The following is a 17590-nucleotide window of genomic DNA, read 5'->3' as shown; positions in this document are numbered from 1 at the left end:
TTAATGGGTGTCAAACTCTTACTACTTACTACTTACTACTTACTTTGATGTCTATTTATCCTCCATAGTTTATTTAATTGTAATTAAAAGTAAAAAAATTTCTAATGTTTTAGCTTTTTCTAAATTTCTAATATATAATAAAATAGACATAAGACAAATAGTTAAATAGACACTACTTAATTTTAAAATAAAGAATTTTTTGATATAAATTGAAACATAAAAGAGATTAAATAAATTTACCCTAGATTTACCCTACAGGCCTATGGCCCTATACTAAATAAAAATATTTATCTCAAATACATAATTAATCGGGTATTAGTCGGGTACCCTAATACGGGTTTCGGGTACCCTAAATCCGAAAAATTCTAATATTAACTATCCAAACCCGTACCCGAACCCATAATTTCGGGTTTTGGGTACCCAAAACCCGTCGGGTATTGGGTCGAAGTCGGGTATACCCGAAACCCGCAGATTAAATTTGCAGGTCTACCTAAAATGATAAACAACCAATTTAGGAACGTAGAAAATATACTAAAATTAATATTTAATCAAATCAAATCTAACTACTAAAAACATGTAAAATTTGTGTGCATCAGACGTCAACTAAAACCATATCACATTATAGACAACAAAATATCATTATCTAAATTAAATATTTTAATTGTTGTACACTCTTCCTTCTCATATTTTGTTTCTCGTTTATTCATTCCATTTCGTCTTCCCTAGTAGTACGAATCTTAATTCAACAAGCCCCCTTTCTTTTTTTAGATAAAGATTTAGTAACTACCAAAATGTTATATTAATGGACATTCAAAATCATTGGATGCACCGAAAGGTGTATAGTAAGGCAACAGAAAATGCATGCCACTTTCACATTTTCACGTTATTACCATGAGAAACCTTCCACTAAACACGATTTTCTCCCTACCCTTCTTTAACTTATTACATACATGTCACATTGAATAATATCCACAATACTCAAAATCACTCCCTAAATTTACTAAATACCATTGATTACCAACGGGTACTACCCAATCCACATAATTAATAGTGTACAACCTCCTCAAATTTAGTAACACTAGTCTTAAACTCTTAGCCACCAATAGTTCATTAACTACCTATTTTTTATTGATGTCCACAAGCTATAATACAATTCATATAAATACAGACATAGTATTCTCAGCAAAAATTTAATTCTTCCAATTAGATAAAGAGACGGCAAGAATTTCATCAACTATCTAACATAGATTGTTGAAAAGAGAAAACGGAACACTTGTTTATGAAGAACATACAAGAAAAGCATCCCATTGCGCCTCTCATGCACACACCAACCTCTATTTGTCCTAGACCTCGACAAACTTTCTCATTTCTGTTTCGATTTAGGAAAATAATTTCGTCGTCGTCCTCCATGAAAAGCTAACAAATAAGGAACCGGAGGTACGTCTCGTTTAAGCCGAAGATCCGGCCGCGTTTTGCTCATTATCCTTACGCATTAAGGTTTACAGCGTCGATCATTATCATGCATTGCATATATATCGCGACAGATATACATAAAAACGCGATACCCGATGTGAAACTTGTCGTTCTCGTATTGTTTATGTATAATATGGTTAACATCAAAGAAAGTTTGTTATGCATGCTAGCCTATGTAGTTTAATTAACCGGTTAATTAATTTGATTTTTCCCAGGGTTATACTATATCTTTTAGTAACAAAGTGAAAGGATTATGTATTTGTATGTTCATTTTCATATTTGTTCTTGTAAGGATACTCCAAATTGTTCAATTAAGTGCAACAGAAATCTACATGCATTTATTAACAAAAACATATTGGCAGACATGTATCCAATTTACATTCATTGTTCTAAATTGTGAAAAAAGGTCAACCTGCATTTTACTCATTGCCAACTCAGCAACCTTAATGGATAAGGATAAAGTTTAGCTCGAAGTCAGTGTATGTAATAAACTTTTATTATTATTTATGTAAAAAAGCCGCTAAAAATGAAATCTCGGTCCAGAATTTACTAACAATGCATTTTTCAGAAAATAATTAATATTTTGGCACTGGTCTGAGAGCTTAGAATATTGTGCCACATTAATTCTGTTTTTTTTATATATTTATTTTTCAAGAAAATGATAATTCCATGTTTTATTCCAAATGCCGCAGCCAATACATGTCATGCAGGTGACAGAACAAAATTTGGTTGTGTAATAATACACAAACAAACACCAAACTCAACCTCTTCATCGTTTCCTGTCTATATACACAATCCCTATCTCTAATTCAACATGCATTTGATCTCCCTCTCCCTTCCATCCCCAAACACCATCTCCTCTCAATCAAATTTTAGGGTTTTTTCTTCATTAATTTCTATCTTCTTGTTTCAGCCATGATTTCTAAAGAAGATGCTCGTACTCTCGTTGGCATTCTAGGTAAGATGGTGACAATTCTCTACCAATAAAAGATAAATAAATAGAATTTCAAATGTTTAGCTTATTTTCTGATATCTATTTGTTTATTTTCAGGGAATATCATATCCGTCTCACTATTTCTCTCCCCTTTGTAAGTTTGAACATTTTCCCATTTTTAATACTTCTTCACCAATACATGTCCCATTTTTTATTGACTCCGATGTTTGAAAATTGTTAAGACTTTGGAAAAGAAAGCGGTAGAAAAAATTACTTTAAGATAAGTCATACTTTTTTTTATCTAGTACCATTAGTTTTATACTCTTTCCATCCCTTAAATTTTGTCAAATTTTGATCAGACAAGAATTTTAGAAAATATAATGGAAAGTGAGATGAAAAATTGGTAGAATGTTGGTCCTACTTTTGAATATTACTCCTTCCGTCCGTGAATTGTTGTCCAATTTTGCCATTTTGGTCCGTCCATGAAAAATTGTCCACTTTATTTTTTTTTCCATTTTTGGTAAATGGTCTCCACTTTTCACTAACTCTTTACACTCTCATTCTATTATAAAACTAAAATACAAATGTGGGGACCCTCATTCCATTAACTTTTTCAACTCAATTTTCTTCACATTTCTTAAATCTCGTACCGAGTCAAACTTGGAAAATATTTCATTGACGAAGGGAGTAGTTTAATAATAAAACGGGATTAAGAATGAGTTAGTGAAATGTGACAAATTTTGTGAGATGGACGATAATGAAAATATGTGATAAATTTTTAGGGACAGAGAGAATAATAAAATATGAATAAAATAAGTAAGTGAAATAAATCATTATTAACTAAAAATAAAAAATGAGGCATTTAATGATCGAAAGAGTATTTTGATTTTGATGGGAAAAGGCCAACATTTTACAAAATATGGAAGAAAAAGGCGGTGGAGGAATACTCAGCATTACCATACCTAGCGACCTTCTTTAACTGCGGGCTTTGGATACTATACGGCCTGCCTATGGTCAAACCCAACAGCACGCTGGTTCTGACCGTTAACGGCACCGGATTTGCGATCGAGATCGTCTACTTGTCTCTCTTCCTCATCTACTCCATCCCCATGAAGCGTCTTCGCTTGGTGGCGGTGGTGGTGGCCGAGTGCTTCTTCCTGGCCGCCCTCGCCCTCTGCGTCCTCCTCCTCGTCAAAAAGCCCAAGTCCCGCTCCGACATCGTCGGCAGCATCTGCATGGCCGGCAACATCATGATGTACGCCGCCCCTTTATCCATAATGGTAAATCACTTTCACCGGAATACTAATGGACTACTATGGGTTACACACAGTAATTTTTTATTTATTTTTTGGCAGAAACTCGTGATCACGACTAAGAGCGTGGAGTTCATGCCCTTCTTCATCTCGTTCTTCTCCTTCATCAACGGCTTGTGCTGGACGACTTACGCACTTTTGAAATTCGATGCTTTCATTCTTGTATGTATATTTCTCTACATTCAAAATGCTGCTTCTGCTTCTGCTTCTGGTTAATTTCTGTGTTTTGTTCGTTGTAACAATGGAATTGGAATTGGAATTGGAATTGAAGGTGCCGAATTCGATAGGATCGGCGTTGGGATTTGCGCAGCTGGTGATATACGCGACCTTCTACAAATCGACGCAGAGGATTTTGGCGCAGAGGAAAGCGCAGGGAGGGGATGTGAACTTGGCCAAAATTGATGCTGAGCGGAACCCGAACGGCGACGTTTTGAATGGAGTTTGAATTCATTTTATTTGAATATCGTCGTCATGACGTCATCCATTTTCTATTTTTATTTCTTTCGTTTCTGTTTTTGCTCTATGTCGCAACCGTGATATGCTATTGTATCGATTTCGAAGTTGTGTGCTCATTTTATTTTACATTGTTGTCGACTCTCATGCTTTGCGTAAATAAAATGTATATATGGTGATATTATAATGTCTTTATTTTGTCTTATTACTAAATTTTCTCATTACGCTTTTATTAGGATGATATTATAAAAATTACAATGTTGCGCAATTATACATTTTACTCAAAATATTTACTCACTTTTCAATGCATGTTAATATGCATCGAATTTGTAGGATTCTTTTATTTTTAAAAAATTTGTTTGAGGATAAAATGCTACTTATAGCAAATCTATGGCTATTAGAGTCCAATTTAGGAAATACTTATAATCATCACAAGTTTACTGAGTGGTTGAAAAGATTTGTTAAGAAATCAATCTCCTATTTATGAGAATAAATATATTTGGGATCTTGCGAAATGGTCTTCTGAGTATGAGTAATGATGGACTCGGTTTGCCTGATGAGATAAAACAATTAAAGAGTGATCCTTATACCGGATTTGTTGTTAATTATTGATTGTTAAATAAGCTTAGTTTATTAATTATCACTAATATTTGAATGTTATAAGAAGTTATTGGTGCATTCTTCAATGTCATTAGAGATTACTGTGACATTCAAGTGCGTTCGACATGTAACTAATTTTGACCGGCCATTGGCACCAAAGAAAATAAAATAAATGACTACTTTGAAGAATTTCGAGTAAGTATTTACTTTTATTGCATAAAATTTATTTTGATAAAGCTGGTATTCCACTCTTTCATTTCTTCTACATAATCAATTTTCTAGCTTGTCTGACTGTGAGATGATGTGCGGACCTTTGAGATAAGAGAGCCGCAATTAGATTCTATTGCTCCATTACCGACTTAAAGAAGAGGAAAGAAAGGAAAAATGAAGGGAGATCGGGATACATTTCGAGCTAGACGTACCCGACACATATATAGATTAGTAAGCATTCGAGAAGCATAATTCCTGCCCAGTTATATCTACGGATAAGGTAAGTGTTTTACATAATCATACATTTTAACCTCAAATTTACTCTACCAAGAAAAATGTAGTATTCATTGAATCTGTATACATTATGTTTCCGAATTGGGATAGGATTATTATACTAGGTCCTGTCTGTTTCATGTGTGCCTATTTATATGAGAGTATGACAGAATTGTTATCTTTAGCCACGATTTGAATAAAATCCATTCTCTATTTTCTGCTCGTGGACGTAGCCAACACAACGTTGGTGAACCACGTAAATTATGTGTTTCTTTACGTTATCGTTTGTGTCTCGATTACATAATTGCTCTATTATGTCACAACAAACTGATATCTAGAGCCTTGTTTTCGGACTAGGGTTTTGAATTCTGCATCTGTTAGGGTTTCTGTGTTAATCGATCAAGATGTCTGCTCTGAACGTGAAGGTCGACAAATTCACTGGGAGAAATAGTTTATGTTTATGGCAAATCAAGATGCGATCTCTACTGAAGCAACAGGGGTTGTGGGCGCCGCTAACGGAAAAGGGAAAAGCGAAGAAGGCAGACAGAAAGGATGACGAGTGGGTACCCTTAGATGAAAAGGCTCACTCGACAATCATGTTGTGTCTGTCTGACGATGTTATCATCGAAGTCGCTGATCAGGAAACTGCGGCTGCCCTCTGGACGAAGTTGGAGAGTTTATACATGACGAAGTCTCTAACCAATAAGCTGCTTCTGAAGCAATGCATGTTCCGCTTACACATGCAGAAAGGTATGCCCCTTCGGGATCATCTGAAAAATTTGGACAAAATTTTGCTGGATTTGCGTAGTAGAAGATGAGGATTCTGCTTTAATTTTGTTGGTTTCTTTACATGAGTCGTATGAGAATTTCGTAAAGTCTTTTATGACTGGGAATGAAACTCTGTCTCTGGAAGATGTTCGATCTTCTATGATATCACTGGCAGGTTCATGGGGCAGCCTGGAAAAGAGCACTGGCAGGCTGTAAAGAGGATTTTTCGTTATTTGAGAGGTACATCTGATGTTGGTCTCGTTTATGGAGGTGATACTAATTGTTCTGTGACTGGCTATTCTGATTCTGATTATGCTGGAGATGTTGACGATAGAAGATCTATGATTGGGCTATGTTTTCACTCTTGGTTGTTCCCTTGTTAGTTGGAAGGCAACTTTGCAGGCAGTAGTTACTTTATCTATGACTGAAGCAGAGTATATGGCATTGACAGAAGCTGCTAAAGAGGGAATATGGCTGGAAGGGCTAGTTGGTGATCTTGGTCTACATCAAGAGCAAGTTGTTGTGTTCTGCGATACTCAGAGTGCTATCTGTTTAGCCAAGGATCAAGTCCATCATGAGAGGACCAAACATATTGATGTGAGGTACTATCATTTTCTGAAGAATGAGAAGAGAATTGAGGTGAAGAAAGTAGGTACTACTGATAATTCTGCTGATATGTTCACCAAGCCGGCCCCACATAGCAAGTTTCAACATTGTTTGGACTCACTTAACGTCATGAGTAGTTAGTTGCCCGAGGAGGGCAAATCTGAGGCAAGCTGTTCATCTGGCATTGTAATGATGCATCTGCAAGGGAGAATTCAAGTCAAGGTGGAGATTTGTTAGTATGTCTTGAATCTGTATAGATTATGTTTCCGAACTGGGATAGGATTGTCATACTAGGCCCAGCCTGTCTCATGTGTGCCTATTTATATGGGAGTAGGACACATAATTCTGTAATCTGTAGCCACAATCTGAAAACAATCAGAATACAATTTGTTCTCCGTTTTCTGCACGTAGACGTAGTCAACACAACATTGGTAATCTTTACATTTCTGTTTATCTCGATTACACAATTGTTCTATTATGTCATAACAAAAAATATCACGATTCTAAAACAATTTCTCCGACCAAGCTTACCGGGAAAAATAGAACAGTTGGGACTCGTTCAAGATTCTAAGTTCTAACTATTGACAAATTATAAGAGCAAGTGGTTAGATATTATTTCAAAAGTGATAAACAAACATTCGAGACTTAGTACTAGAATCAATTCATGATTCAACCACCACTCCAACTAACTACATATCTCGAAAAATAAATACGTCTAATAAAACGACAGTTTAATAGGGATAAAGCTGCCAAAAGCATTAGTGTATATGAATGAGAAATAATAATAACTTAAAAGGGCAATTTGCTGATTCTATCAACAGCAAATTTTTTACTTGTACAACTAGAAAGGTGTGACATAAATATTCACAAGCTTTTATCAAAGGATGTGAGCAGAAAGAGTTACTCTCCCAAACCCCACAAGATGTACTACAAAAAATTCTGGCAAACGGAAAAGGCTGCCCAAAATAAACAAAATTTACAATTACACATGAATTCTCCTAACACAACAAGAATTTCTATCATAACTTAACCATACCTGATTGATACGCCTAATTTTCTTGTCATTCGCCTGAGCTTTCGCAAGAGCTCCCCAGATTGGCCATGATGTCATGTACCAATAGCCTGATTATATTGCCACCAGATGATCCTGATACATCGAAGCATTCCAGCAAATCAGCGTCGCATGCGATTAGGACCCACTCATGATCGTCGTCAAGATATTTTATATCAAAAGTACCCAGCTCTAACTTGAACCGCTTTGCCACTTCTTCTTTTAACTTGACGATACCAGAATCTATTGGAAGGCGGAATCTGATGATGTCTTCTCGGTACGTGGCTTTTATGGTAATTGTTTTCACTTCTGGCCTGGCGGAAAACCTTGGCATATGGTCTTCGGCTGGAGCTGCTATGCAGTCCTCGGGCATGGGATCGGGAAGAGTTGGTCTTGTCCAACTGTTCTCTGTGACGTGCTCTTCAAACAGCGGTTCACCAGCTGGGCACAAATTCCTCAGGTCGTGTGAACTTCCTGCATCCTCAACCAGCATTCCTCGGAATGTCCCATCAGGTGGTGGTATAAAATTGCCCGGAATTGAAAATCCAGAAGATAGATTGATATCTCTTGTTTGTTGACACACCCCACCCTGTGAGCCTCCCAGTTTCATGCGGTGTTCATCCATAGGTGAAACAACTGGATCATTTTGGGGGGAGGTCTCATTTCTGAGAGAAGGGCTACCTTGACACGAACCTTGCGAAGTAGGTGTTCCTGTGCTCTCTTCTCTCGATCCACTCCCATCTCTTGATCGGTGTGAACCTTCACCTGCCACAAACCCACCTCCATTAGGAGTGAGTTTCTCATATTTTGCACTCCCATCTCCAATAAAATGATTTGAGGCCTCTGCTTGTTCATCAGCTCCACGGGACTTGGTAGCAACCTCTTTCTTCTCTTCCTGAAATTCACATGGTCCAGAGCCAGGTGAGCTTTGCTGGTTGGTTCCATTCATATTAGGAGCCCAAGAAATTGGACCAACCGTAACAGGACTAGAACTTGTAGCCAAAGAAGTCATACTGAATGTTCCTTCACCACCTTGTACGGATTCAATTACACGCTTTAGCTTTGAAAGAGAACGATTAACCTTATTTATCTTGCGGGAAGGCCAGCGAGAGATTCCATGCTGCCTACAGATACGCTTCATTGTAGTAGGGCAAACTGTAGAGAAACAATGTGTCATGATAAGGTTTGTTGAATTTCGATCAGTACAATTACAAACATACAAGGTATACAATATATATCACAGATAGAAAAGCTCAAAGAAATGTGTTTTAGAGAGAATGTGATACCACCAAGACTCTTTGCAGCATCCTTAAGACTACCAGCAAAATATTGCTGCAGAACTTCTAAGCTTATTGTTTTCTCTGCCTTCCCCCGCTTTCTCTCGGGCTTCTTGCCTACAACTTTTGCTTCAGCAACAGATGCACCATTCTGAAGTCCAGTAGGACTACTGACATTTCCTTTTCCATTTACACCACAGAATTTACCCATCAATAACTGCCCTTTGAAAGCATCAAGATGTCTGCTTTCCCCGTTTTGCACAGGAGGCCTAGGCGGTGATGCGGCAGCAAAATCAGTCCTCATATTAAGCTTTTCATCTATGGAAGCCTTGATGATCTCAATGGACCTCCACTCATTGTCAAGGTCTTTTCCAGAAGCAACCCTCAGGCTCCCAAAATGCTGTTTCACTGTCACTAAAAGGGAGTTCAACAAGGACTGCTGGTCCTCATAGCTTTCAACATTAGGGGGGAGGAAAAATTCTAAAACATAGTCGTCATTTCCAGTATGATTGCTGCGTAGACAAATTGCAAAGCTGCTTTTTAAGCCAAACATGCGTGCATAATGAACTAGTGGGTACTCAGTCTTACAAAACTCAGTTATATCATGACAAAAACATGAGTTAAGGGATTCAAATGCCCTCCCAGCAACACCCTGCCCCTTTTGCAAGTGATGCTCAGCACAAGCGTCACAGAAACCCCACATGTTAGCGTCCACCACATAGAATGCTACATCCGTTGTTGACATGCAAACCTGTCCCATGCAGCTCCCATCAATGCTACTGCAACTTTTCTTAAACCCACCACCGTTTGCTAGTATGCTGCGATGCCTGCATGGAACCCAAGTTTGAGCTAGTGGTAATGTGTGGGTTTCACATACAACTGTAATTATCTCCAGTATTTCTGCTAATGCATTCTGCCGACCTTCATTACATATCTGCTATACAAGAATGACATATGCACACAGGTGTTCAGATAAAGAATTACATGTAATCATCAAGATAATAGCCTGATTTACCTGTGTACTTTGATGATCCAATATCTCCGAGCTTTTTAAATTTACTGCCTGCAGAAGAACTAATTTTGCGTTATGAAGGGATCCATTAACTCATGAGGAAACTTAGGGTAACACACTGAATATTAAGGAAACCAAGAAGTAGAATAACTTCCAGAATCTTGTAGCAGAAATGATGTCTAAGATCTTCAACATGCATTGCCTTAACAGTTTACATCATGAATCACAAAAGAGCCTAGGTTAGCTACTAGCCTAATAATCAGTCAACAAACTTGAAAGTAGAACTACCGCCTATCACTCTTAAGGCCCATGAATGTTGGAACATGCTATCATATTCAAGAGCAGGTGGATCTTCTGTCTAAATAGTTAATAGAATGGCCATCATACATGTAGAATTGGTAGATGTAGATCACTGGATTGTTAAAAAACATATAAGAGAGTCATGTATTATGCAGGGGGGGGGGAGAAACCACAGGAATCAACTCCAGTATTCATATAGAAGCACTAAAGAGGTTCTGTTCTGGTCTCTTGCAGATTTGGAATACCACTCACATAGACGTCCCCAAACCGAACCGAACCGAACCGAACCGAACCGGACGAACCGGCCCGGAACCGTCACCGGCGGTTCCGAACCGGAACCGTCGGCGACGGTTCGAACCGTGACCAGAACCGCCCTTGTCGGTTCAGGTTCCAATTATTTGCAAACCGTAACTGCCGGTTTTGAACCGCCGGTTTCGTCGGAACCGCTGGTTTCGTCGGAACCGCCGGTTCCGAACCGGCGGTTCCGGCAGCTTTTCAGGCCTATTTCCGACCTACATACTAGCCTTTTCAGAAACCGTCAGCGGAACCGCCGGTTTTCGTCAGAAACCGTTGACAAAACCGGCGGTTCCGTCCAAAAAACCGTAGGTTCCGCCGGTTTTTGAAAATTTGAATTTTTGAATTTTTTTTTTATTAATTTAATCACATTTTCCCCCTATAAATACCCCCTTCCTCTTCATTTCTACTCACCACATTCTTGTGTTAACAAGTCTTTCTCTTCTCAATCTCAATTTCTCTATTCCCTATCCTCATTCTCTCTAATTGCTCAAGTTGTTTACGTTATTTGCACTCATAATTTACTCACGTTGTTTACGTTATCATATTCACACAATCACACTACTCTCTATTCTCCACTTTCAATTTCCATCAATATCATGTCTTCATCTCGTCGCAGGCATCTCAACTTAAATTTTAAATTTAAGTTGAGCTCAAGTCCTTTTCCTTTATTTCTTTTTTCTCCCATTTGTTTCGAATATGTAATTTGTAAATTGTAATCAAGACTTTAAGTCTTTTGTAATTTATAACTTTTAAGTTGTAATTTGTAAATTTTAAGTTGTAATTTGTAATTTTAAAGTTGTAATTTGTAATATAGTTGAAATTTGTATCAATAAAATTGCATTTGTACATCGCATTATTCTAATTTTATTTATGCAAGTATATTTACATTTTTTACTTGAATTACAATTTTAACAAAATAAAATAAAATAAACATGAACATGAACATGAACCGCCGAACCGGCCAGGAACCGGCGGTTCCGGACCTTGACGTGAACCGCCGGTTCACGGTTCAGGAACCGGAACCGTCCAAGCTACGACGGGCCGGTTCAGGTTCAAGAAAATCTTGAACCGGAACCGGCGGTTCTGAACCGTGAACCGCCGGTTCCCGAACCGTGGTGACGTCTACACTCACATGATTGCACCGGATGGGAGCCCCTACCCTAAATAACAACAATGAAATGGAAGCAACTTACAGCAAGCAATATCAACCAAAGAGCAAAAAATATGCCAAATCTCAGGGATCAAAATGATAATCATGGTGGTTGGAGCTTCAAAAAGTATATTCACTAAGGGAGGGGACGCAGACTAACCTCAAGTGCCTTACAGACTTTATCAACCTCTGGAGCATAGTTGATCTTCTGAGATGTCATTATAAGTTCAAGAACACCAACACAAGACTGCCCAGAAGGCTCAAATACAGGTAAAGCTAACGTTCCCCGGACATTGTAATTTAAAGCATGGCTAAGGCGGGGAAATTCTTTGCTGGTGTAATACTGAACATTTGGTGTCCATTCCGGCAACTTTTGCCGAAACACACGCCCGGGAAGTCCGAGGTCTCCATCAGTATCTCCATCCACAGAGAACATATACGACAGAGACACCAACCTATACTGATGGAGTCCGTTACTATTGGGGTCAAGTACAAAAGGTTGGCCTGAAGTAGTTAGAACATATCGGCTACCACTCTTCACCGGCGCCCATACCTGAGCCAAAACATGCTGCTCAGTCAAATCTTTGAAATACCGAAGAGCCTGAGTCATTCTTTGCTTTATTATGCAAGATCCATCCGGATTGTCAATAGGCATCAACCCCATCAATGGAGTAGTCAGCTTTTTCTTGTCATGATTATCAAGTCCACCTTCAGTTGCTGCCACAGGATTGCCTGAATCTGCACAAAAACGCTCGCGATCACCCGCATATACAAAGTAGGTCAATGAACGTAATCATTAACTAAAACATTTCCTAACATAAAACACCTGGTAAGTCAAGCAATCCTACTCTAACTCAAAAATATACAAAGACGGAAATTGAGACTGCAGACTGATACAGTAATCATTTAAAACTTCTCTATATGTGAAATGAAACAGCCTCTCCATCAGTTTTTGAACTATTATTCGCTTCCCAAAAAGTTGGAATAAGTTAGAGTGAGGCTCCAAGCAGAAAAGATGTAGAAAACTAAACTTTAGAATCCAAATGGAACTCAATTTCTCCATTCATAAACCTTTGACTAGAACTTAATCATCTACATCACATGTCACAGCAACTCAAATCTCAAGAAGAAAAGGAATTTTCGCTGCAACACAGCATAGATTCAACAATTACATAAATAAACAATCATGAGAAATTACAAAGTTAGTAAAAAAAAGAAGAAGGATTCAGCAACGTGGAGTTCAAGTGAAACACAAACTTCGTCCAACAGATACTTATGAAAAAAAAACAGAGAGAGGCCGAAATTGGTACAGGAGAAGATCTTGGAGGAGTCGGAGAAGCGGAAAGCGGGGCCTGCGACGAGATTAGCGGTGTTATTATCATCAGAAAAGGCCCAGAGCGGGGAGCAGGGCTGGTCGGAGTTGGCGGCAGCGGCGAAGATCTGATCCAAGGGCCAGGAGGAGTCGAGATCGAGATCCAGGTCCATGAGGAGGTCCGGGGGTGTCGTCCTCGGGTTCGGATGGCATTTAGTGGGTGGGAGAGATGAGTGGAGGAGAGAGAAAGAAGGGAATAATGGTGATTTCCAGCTCCATTTTACAAAAATTGGTGGAATCTAATAGTAGTAGTAAATACAGTTTGTCTACTTGGTGATGAATTGAAGGATAAAGAATAGGGAATTGTTCCTCTGTTCCACGCCCCCACTCTCACCCGTTTAATGCATTAAATTTTTTTTTTCCTATATATACATCCCGTTAAACTTTATTTCATTCGCACCACTTGTATTAACAAGTTTCTCTCTCTAAATTTCTTTTATATATTCATAATAGCCGGTAGTGGTAGTGGTAGTGGTGGTGGTGGTGGTGATGGGCATTATGAACACATGATGCAGATGATACACGCACGTGTGCGGGAGGCCGCTGAGAGGGAGGAACAAGCGGCCGCTGCGCCGGCGGTGCCTCGACCCATCCATCGTCGCACTATAGTCTCCCGGGATCACCTCGCTGCCCACAGGCGGTTGTACGAAGATTACTTTGCGCCGGAGCCACGGTTTGGGGAGAACCTATTCCGGCGACGGTTTAGGATGCATCGACCGCTCTTTATGCGTATCGTGGGCGCTTTGGAGCGTCGATACGGGTATTTTAGGATGCGGGAGGATGCGGCTGGTAAACCCGGCCACACGCCAATTTAGAAGTGCACTGCCGCAATTAGGCAGTTGGCATACGGAGGTTCGGCCGACATGTTCGACGACTACCTCCACATCGGCGAGACGACTGCGGGCGACTGCCTGAAGTATTTTTATCATGGCGGTAGAGAGATTTTCGGGGATAGGTATCTTTAGAAGCCTAACCCCGAAGATTGTCAGGCTCTGCTGGATATGCACGGGAATCAGTACGGGTTTCCGGGGATGTTAGACAGCATAGATTGTATGCACTGGGAATGGAAGAACTGCCCCGCTGCCAGGAAAGGGATGTACACTACTGGTTTCAAAGCCAAGAATCCCACGATGATCCTTGAAGCGGTAGCTGACTACCGGTTGTGGATTTGGCATGTCTATTTTGGAGTAGCCGTGTCGAACAACAAAATCAACGTCCTCCAGTCGTCGCCCATTTTCAACGACCAGTGCATGGGCGTCGGTCCGGCCGTCAACTTCGTCGCCAACGGCAACCAGCACAACATGGGCTATTATTTGGAGGATGGGATATACCCGATGTGGCCCGTCTTTGTGAAGACGATCAGATGCCCAGCAGATGAAAAGAAAATATACTCTGTGCAACGTCAGGAGGCAGCGCGCAATGATGTGGAGCGGGCATTCGGAGTGCTACAGGGTCGATGGGCGGCAGTGAAGGGTCACGCATGACTGTGCTATGTTGACAGCATCGCCGACATCATGTACGCATGTATTATCATGCACAACATGATTGTCGAAGATGAAGGTCCAGCACTGACTGAGTGGACTAACGAGGACGCTGATGCTGCGAGTCCAAGCCACGGCGTGGCCACTGGCAATGTCCGCATGGGGATACCCCACGACAATGTTGATCGAGTCCGTGCATTCCCCGACATGCGCCTAAAACAAGCCAATGTTCGACTCCAGAACGATATTATTGAAGAAGTATGGCAGCGGAGGGGTCGTCGTTGATGTGGGGGTGAAGCATTATTGAAATGTATTTTTTTAATTTGGTGAAATGTACATTTTTTTATTAATGGAATATTTTTCCCTATTTGTGTCGACTATTTAATTCCGTAAATTTCTTACTTCCGGAAATTGTTTAATTTGTGAATTTGTGAATTTTTTTAATTGTGGGAATTCCTTCGGGAATTCCGCCACAGTGCAGTGGGAATTCCTTATGACGTGGCAGTGCAGTGGGAATTCCTTTTGACGTGGCAGGAGGTGTTTTTGGGAATTCTGCACCACTGTGGATGCTCTAATTGTCTCCCTTATTGTTTGTTTTTGTTTATGGTACGGAAAAGCTCGTTTCTTCAATTTTTCTAGATTAAGTATTTAATTATCTGAGTTACGAATCAAATCCGAATTATCATAACACTTTTTTATACACTCAAGCGCAGGCGTACACGATTTCAACCATCCAACTCGTAACTTTTATCTTGAAATCTCATTCCATTTTTGTACTAGAGAGATGAGTAATGAGATAGAAATAATTACTAATGATATGGAAACTAGAGGAGTTCGGGAGTAAAATGGAAAATAATAGGTGGAGAATTTTTTTTAAATGTGATAAATGATTTTTCAAAGATCGGTGATGATACTTTTTTTCTAATTCAATGATTTAGAGCATGCGAACCTCATTTTTCAGAGATCAATTTTGAAGTTCACTATTATATAGCACGTAGTAATACCTATATTGTTTGCTCAATAATTCGTGTCGAATATTTTGACCACCTATAAATGGCATGGATCAAAGTTTGTCAAAAATTCGAATCACGTTTTTTAATTTGGGTTTAAAGTCATTGAGTAGTTCGAGCCATATATAATAATGACTCAATACTTATAATGCAATTTTAACCTAAATATAAATTAATGATTTGTATTGCATTTTGCAAAAACAGTTTTTCCATTATTGTTAGTATTACTATTATTAAACATCTACCTTTATAAATATTTCTCTCTCAACAGATCTCTCCAATGTGTGAAAGCATACGTAAATTGTAACTTAAAAAATCAATCAAGGCACAGTTGCTTCAGAAACAAAGCACAGTATATGGCAACAAATATATGATCTTAGAATTGATGACGAGCAATAATCTAAAAAATATAGAATGTCAAGATCCAAATGTGAATCAAATAAACTATTTTATTCGGGAAATGGATTACTTCATTTACTAAAAAATAAAATGACTGTGGTATTATTCTTAGTGGGAGGCTGCGTAGGTGAGTCTCTGCTTTGCTTCCTTGTTTTTATCTGAGTAATAATAATTCAATCAACTGTACATTTATAAAGTCTTATCATATACTACTATAGCAAGTGGCTTGAAAAAGCGAAAAATTATAAGCGCTTTATTATGTTATTTTTTGTTAATGTATATAGGAAACTTCGTGTGCTTGACAAAATTAATAAATAAATTAAAGCTTAAACCTACTTTAATCATGCTCATTAATTTACACAAATTGATGGTGATTTGTGCGCTAATAAATACACATTGATAACCCTGTGGCAACCTGGTGCTCACAATGATCACTGCAAATTGTGTAGTGCCAATGCAAATAGTAGTATTAAAATAATATTGCTATAAAAGAGAAACTACATTTACCATTAAATATATAAGATATTATTTGGAATTTTATTGTTTTAACTGTGAAGCGACGAAACGAATCCAACGTCGGCCGCTTTCAAAAAATTAAAATAGTAAATAAAATAAAAAGAAAAAGCATTAGGCGCAGCTTTCAAACTTCCAATTCCAACCACTACTCAATGGATTTTTTTTTAATTTTGGGATGAGCTAGCTGCATGACATCAGCAATGGATCTCGCCGTGCGCATTGCGCAGTATAGGAATAGCTGGCGAGTCAGCTCGCCACGTGCTCACGCACCTTCGTAGCCAAGGAGAGGAGTGTGTATCCAACTTGCTCTTAGTTGGGTTTCGTTTAGCTAAGTTTTCAGTGAACCATCAACTTACATTAGATATGTTTTATACCTTTAGGGGCCTTTTGGTTGGCATGTTAATACGTCATGTCTAAGCTTATTTTTCTTGCTCGGTTACATTTTTTATACAAGCTCGGTCCGTGATAATCTATCTTGACCAATTTCCATAATGTCAATGTTATATTACTCATATCTCATGATTATTCATTTCATTTTTACCGCTAAAACTAATTTATTCCTATATATTTAACTTATGTCACTATTATCTTATCTTGAGAGTCACCTTGTGTAATACTAGTAAGAAACAATGCTTTAATGCGGTAGACTATAGCTATACCCATCAACACCAAAGCAAGAGTTTAATTTTGATGCTTCGATAGATTAATATAAAATAATCATAATTATTTTTATTATATGAAGATTATGATATAAAATAAGACGGGATGTTACGGATTAATAAATACTTAATCAGTTTTTTAAAACTTTCTTTTAATTTCAAGTATGCATATATACATGAATAATTTCTAGCGTACACAAACAAATATCGGTGAAAATTTTTGCGTACTTTTGGTTGAATGTATTTATATATTTTCACAATTTTTATCTAATTAGATTGTGCTGGTAGTTTATTCGAATATTTGTATGTTTTGATATATATATAGACATCATGTACATATAAAAATTTTAATATCATACCACGCATGAGTCGGATTGAATGAGTGATTCAGTGATCCAATAAAAATTCACTGGATCGATGTCTCATTTTCCATATC

At 38.4% G+C, this 17590-nt stretch overlaps 2 protein-coding genes across 7 annotated transcripts; one reads left to right on the top strand and one right to left on the bottom strand.

Moving 5' to 3' along the window:
* The first annotated feature begins 1226 nt into the window (after positions 1 to 1226).
* LOC121755041 (bidirectional sugar transporter SWEET4-like) lies at positions 1227 to 4342 on the top strand. Of its 3 annotated transcripts, XM_042150324.1 has the most exons (6): positions 1227 to 1437; positions 2387 to 2431; positions 2525 to 2561; positions 3309 to 3687; positions 3763 to 3882; positions 3992 to 4342. In XM_042150324.1, exons 2-6 carry the CDS (start codon positions 2389 to 2391, stop codon positions 4163 to 4165), a joined length of 753 nt encoding a protein of 250 aa, XP_042006258.1. In that variant the 5' UTR covers positions 1227 to 1437; positions 2387 to 2388; the 3' UTR covers positions 4166 to 4342. The 3 variants fall into 3 exon arrangements, with proteins under 3 accessions (XP_042006258.1, XP_042006256.1, XP_042006259.1); XM_042150322.1 differs by lacking the exon at positions 1227 to 1437 and having other exon boundaries at positions 2298 to 2431; XM_042150325.1 differs by lacking the exon at positions 1227 to 1437 and having other exon boundaries at positions 2298 to 2431; positions 4008 to 4138.
* Positions 4343 to 7415: 3073 nt separating this feature from the next.
* LOC121755555 (protein NLP6-like) lies at positions 7416 to 13395 on the bottom strand. 4 transcript variants are annotated; one of them, XM_042150869.1, is made up of 6 exons: positions 13028 to 13395; positions 11878 to 12455; positions 9974 to 10021; positions 8968 to 9895; positions 7667 to 8836; positions 7416 to 7586 (listed from the first exon to the last, which is right to left on the bottom strand). In XM_042150869.1, exons 1-5 carry the CDS (start codon positions 13200 to 13202, stop codon positions 7692 to 7694), a joined length of 2874 nt encoding a protein of 957 aa, XP_042006803.1. In that variant the 5' UTR covers positions 13203 to 13395; the 3' UTR covers positions 7416 to 7586; positions 7667 to 7691. The 4 variants fall into 4 exon arrangements, with proteins under 4 accessions (XP_042006803.1, XP_042006805.1, XP_042006802.1 ...); XM_042150871.1 differs by having other exon boundaries at positions 7416 to 8576; positions 8658 to 8836; positions 13028 to 13394; XM_042150868.1 differs by having other exon boundaries at positions 7416 to 8836.
* Positions 13396 to 17590: the final 4195 nt, after the last annotated feature.

The sequence above is a fragment of the Salvia splendens genome, chromosome 11 (assembly GCF_004379255.2).
Source record: "Salvia splendens isolate huo1 chromosome 11, SspV2, whole genome shotgun sequence".
In the NCBI taxonomy this organism is placed as follows: domain Eukaryota; kingdom Viridiplantae; phylum Streptophyta; class Magnoliopsida; order Lamiales; family Lamiaceae; genus Salvia; species Salvia splendens.
This window is presented reverse-complemented; position numbering and strand designations above follow the sequence as displayed.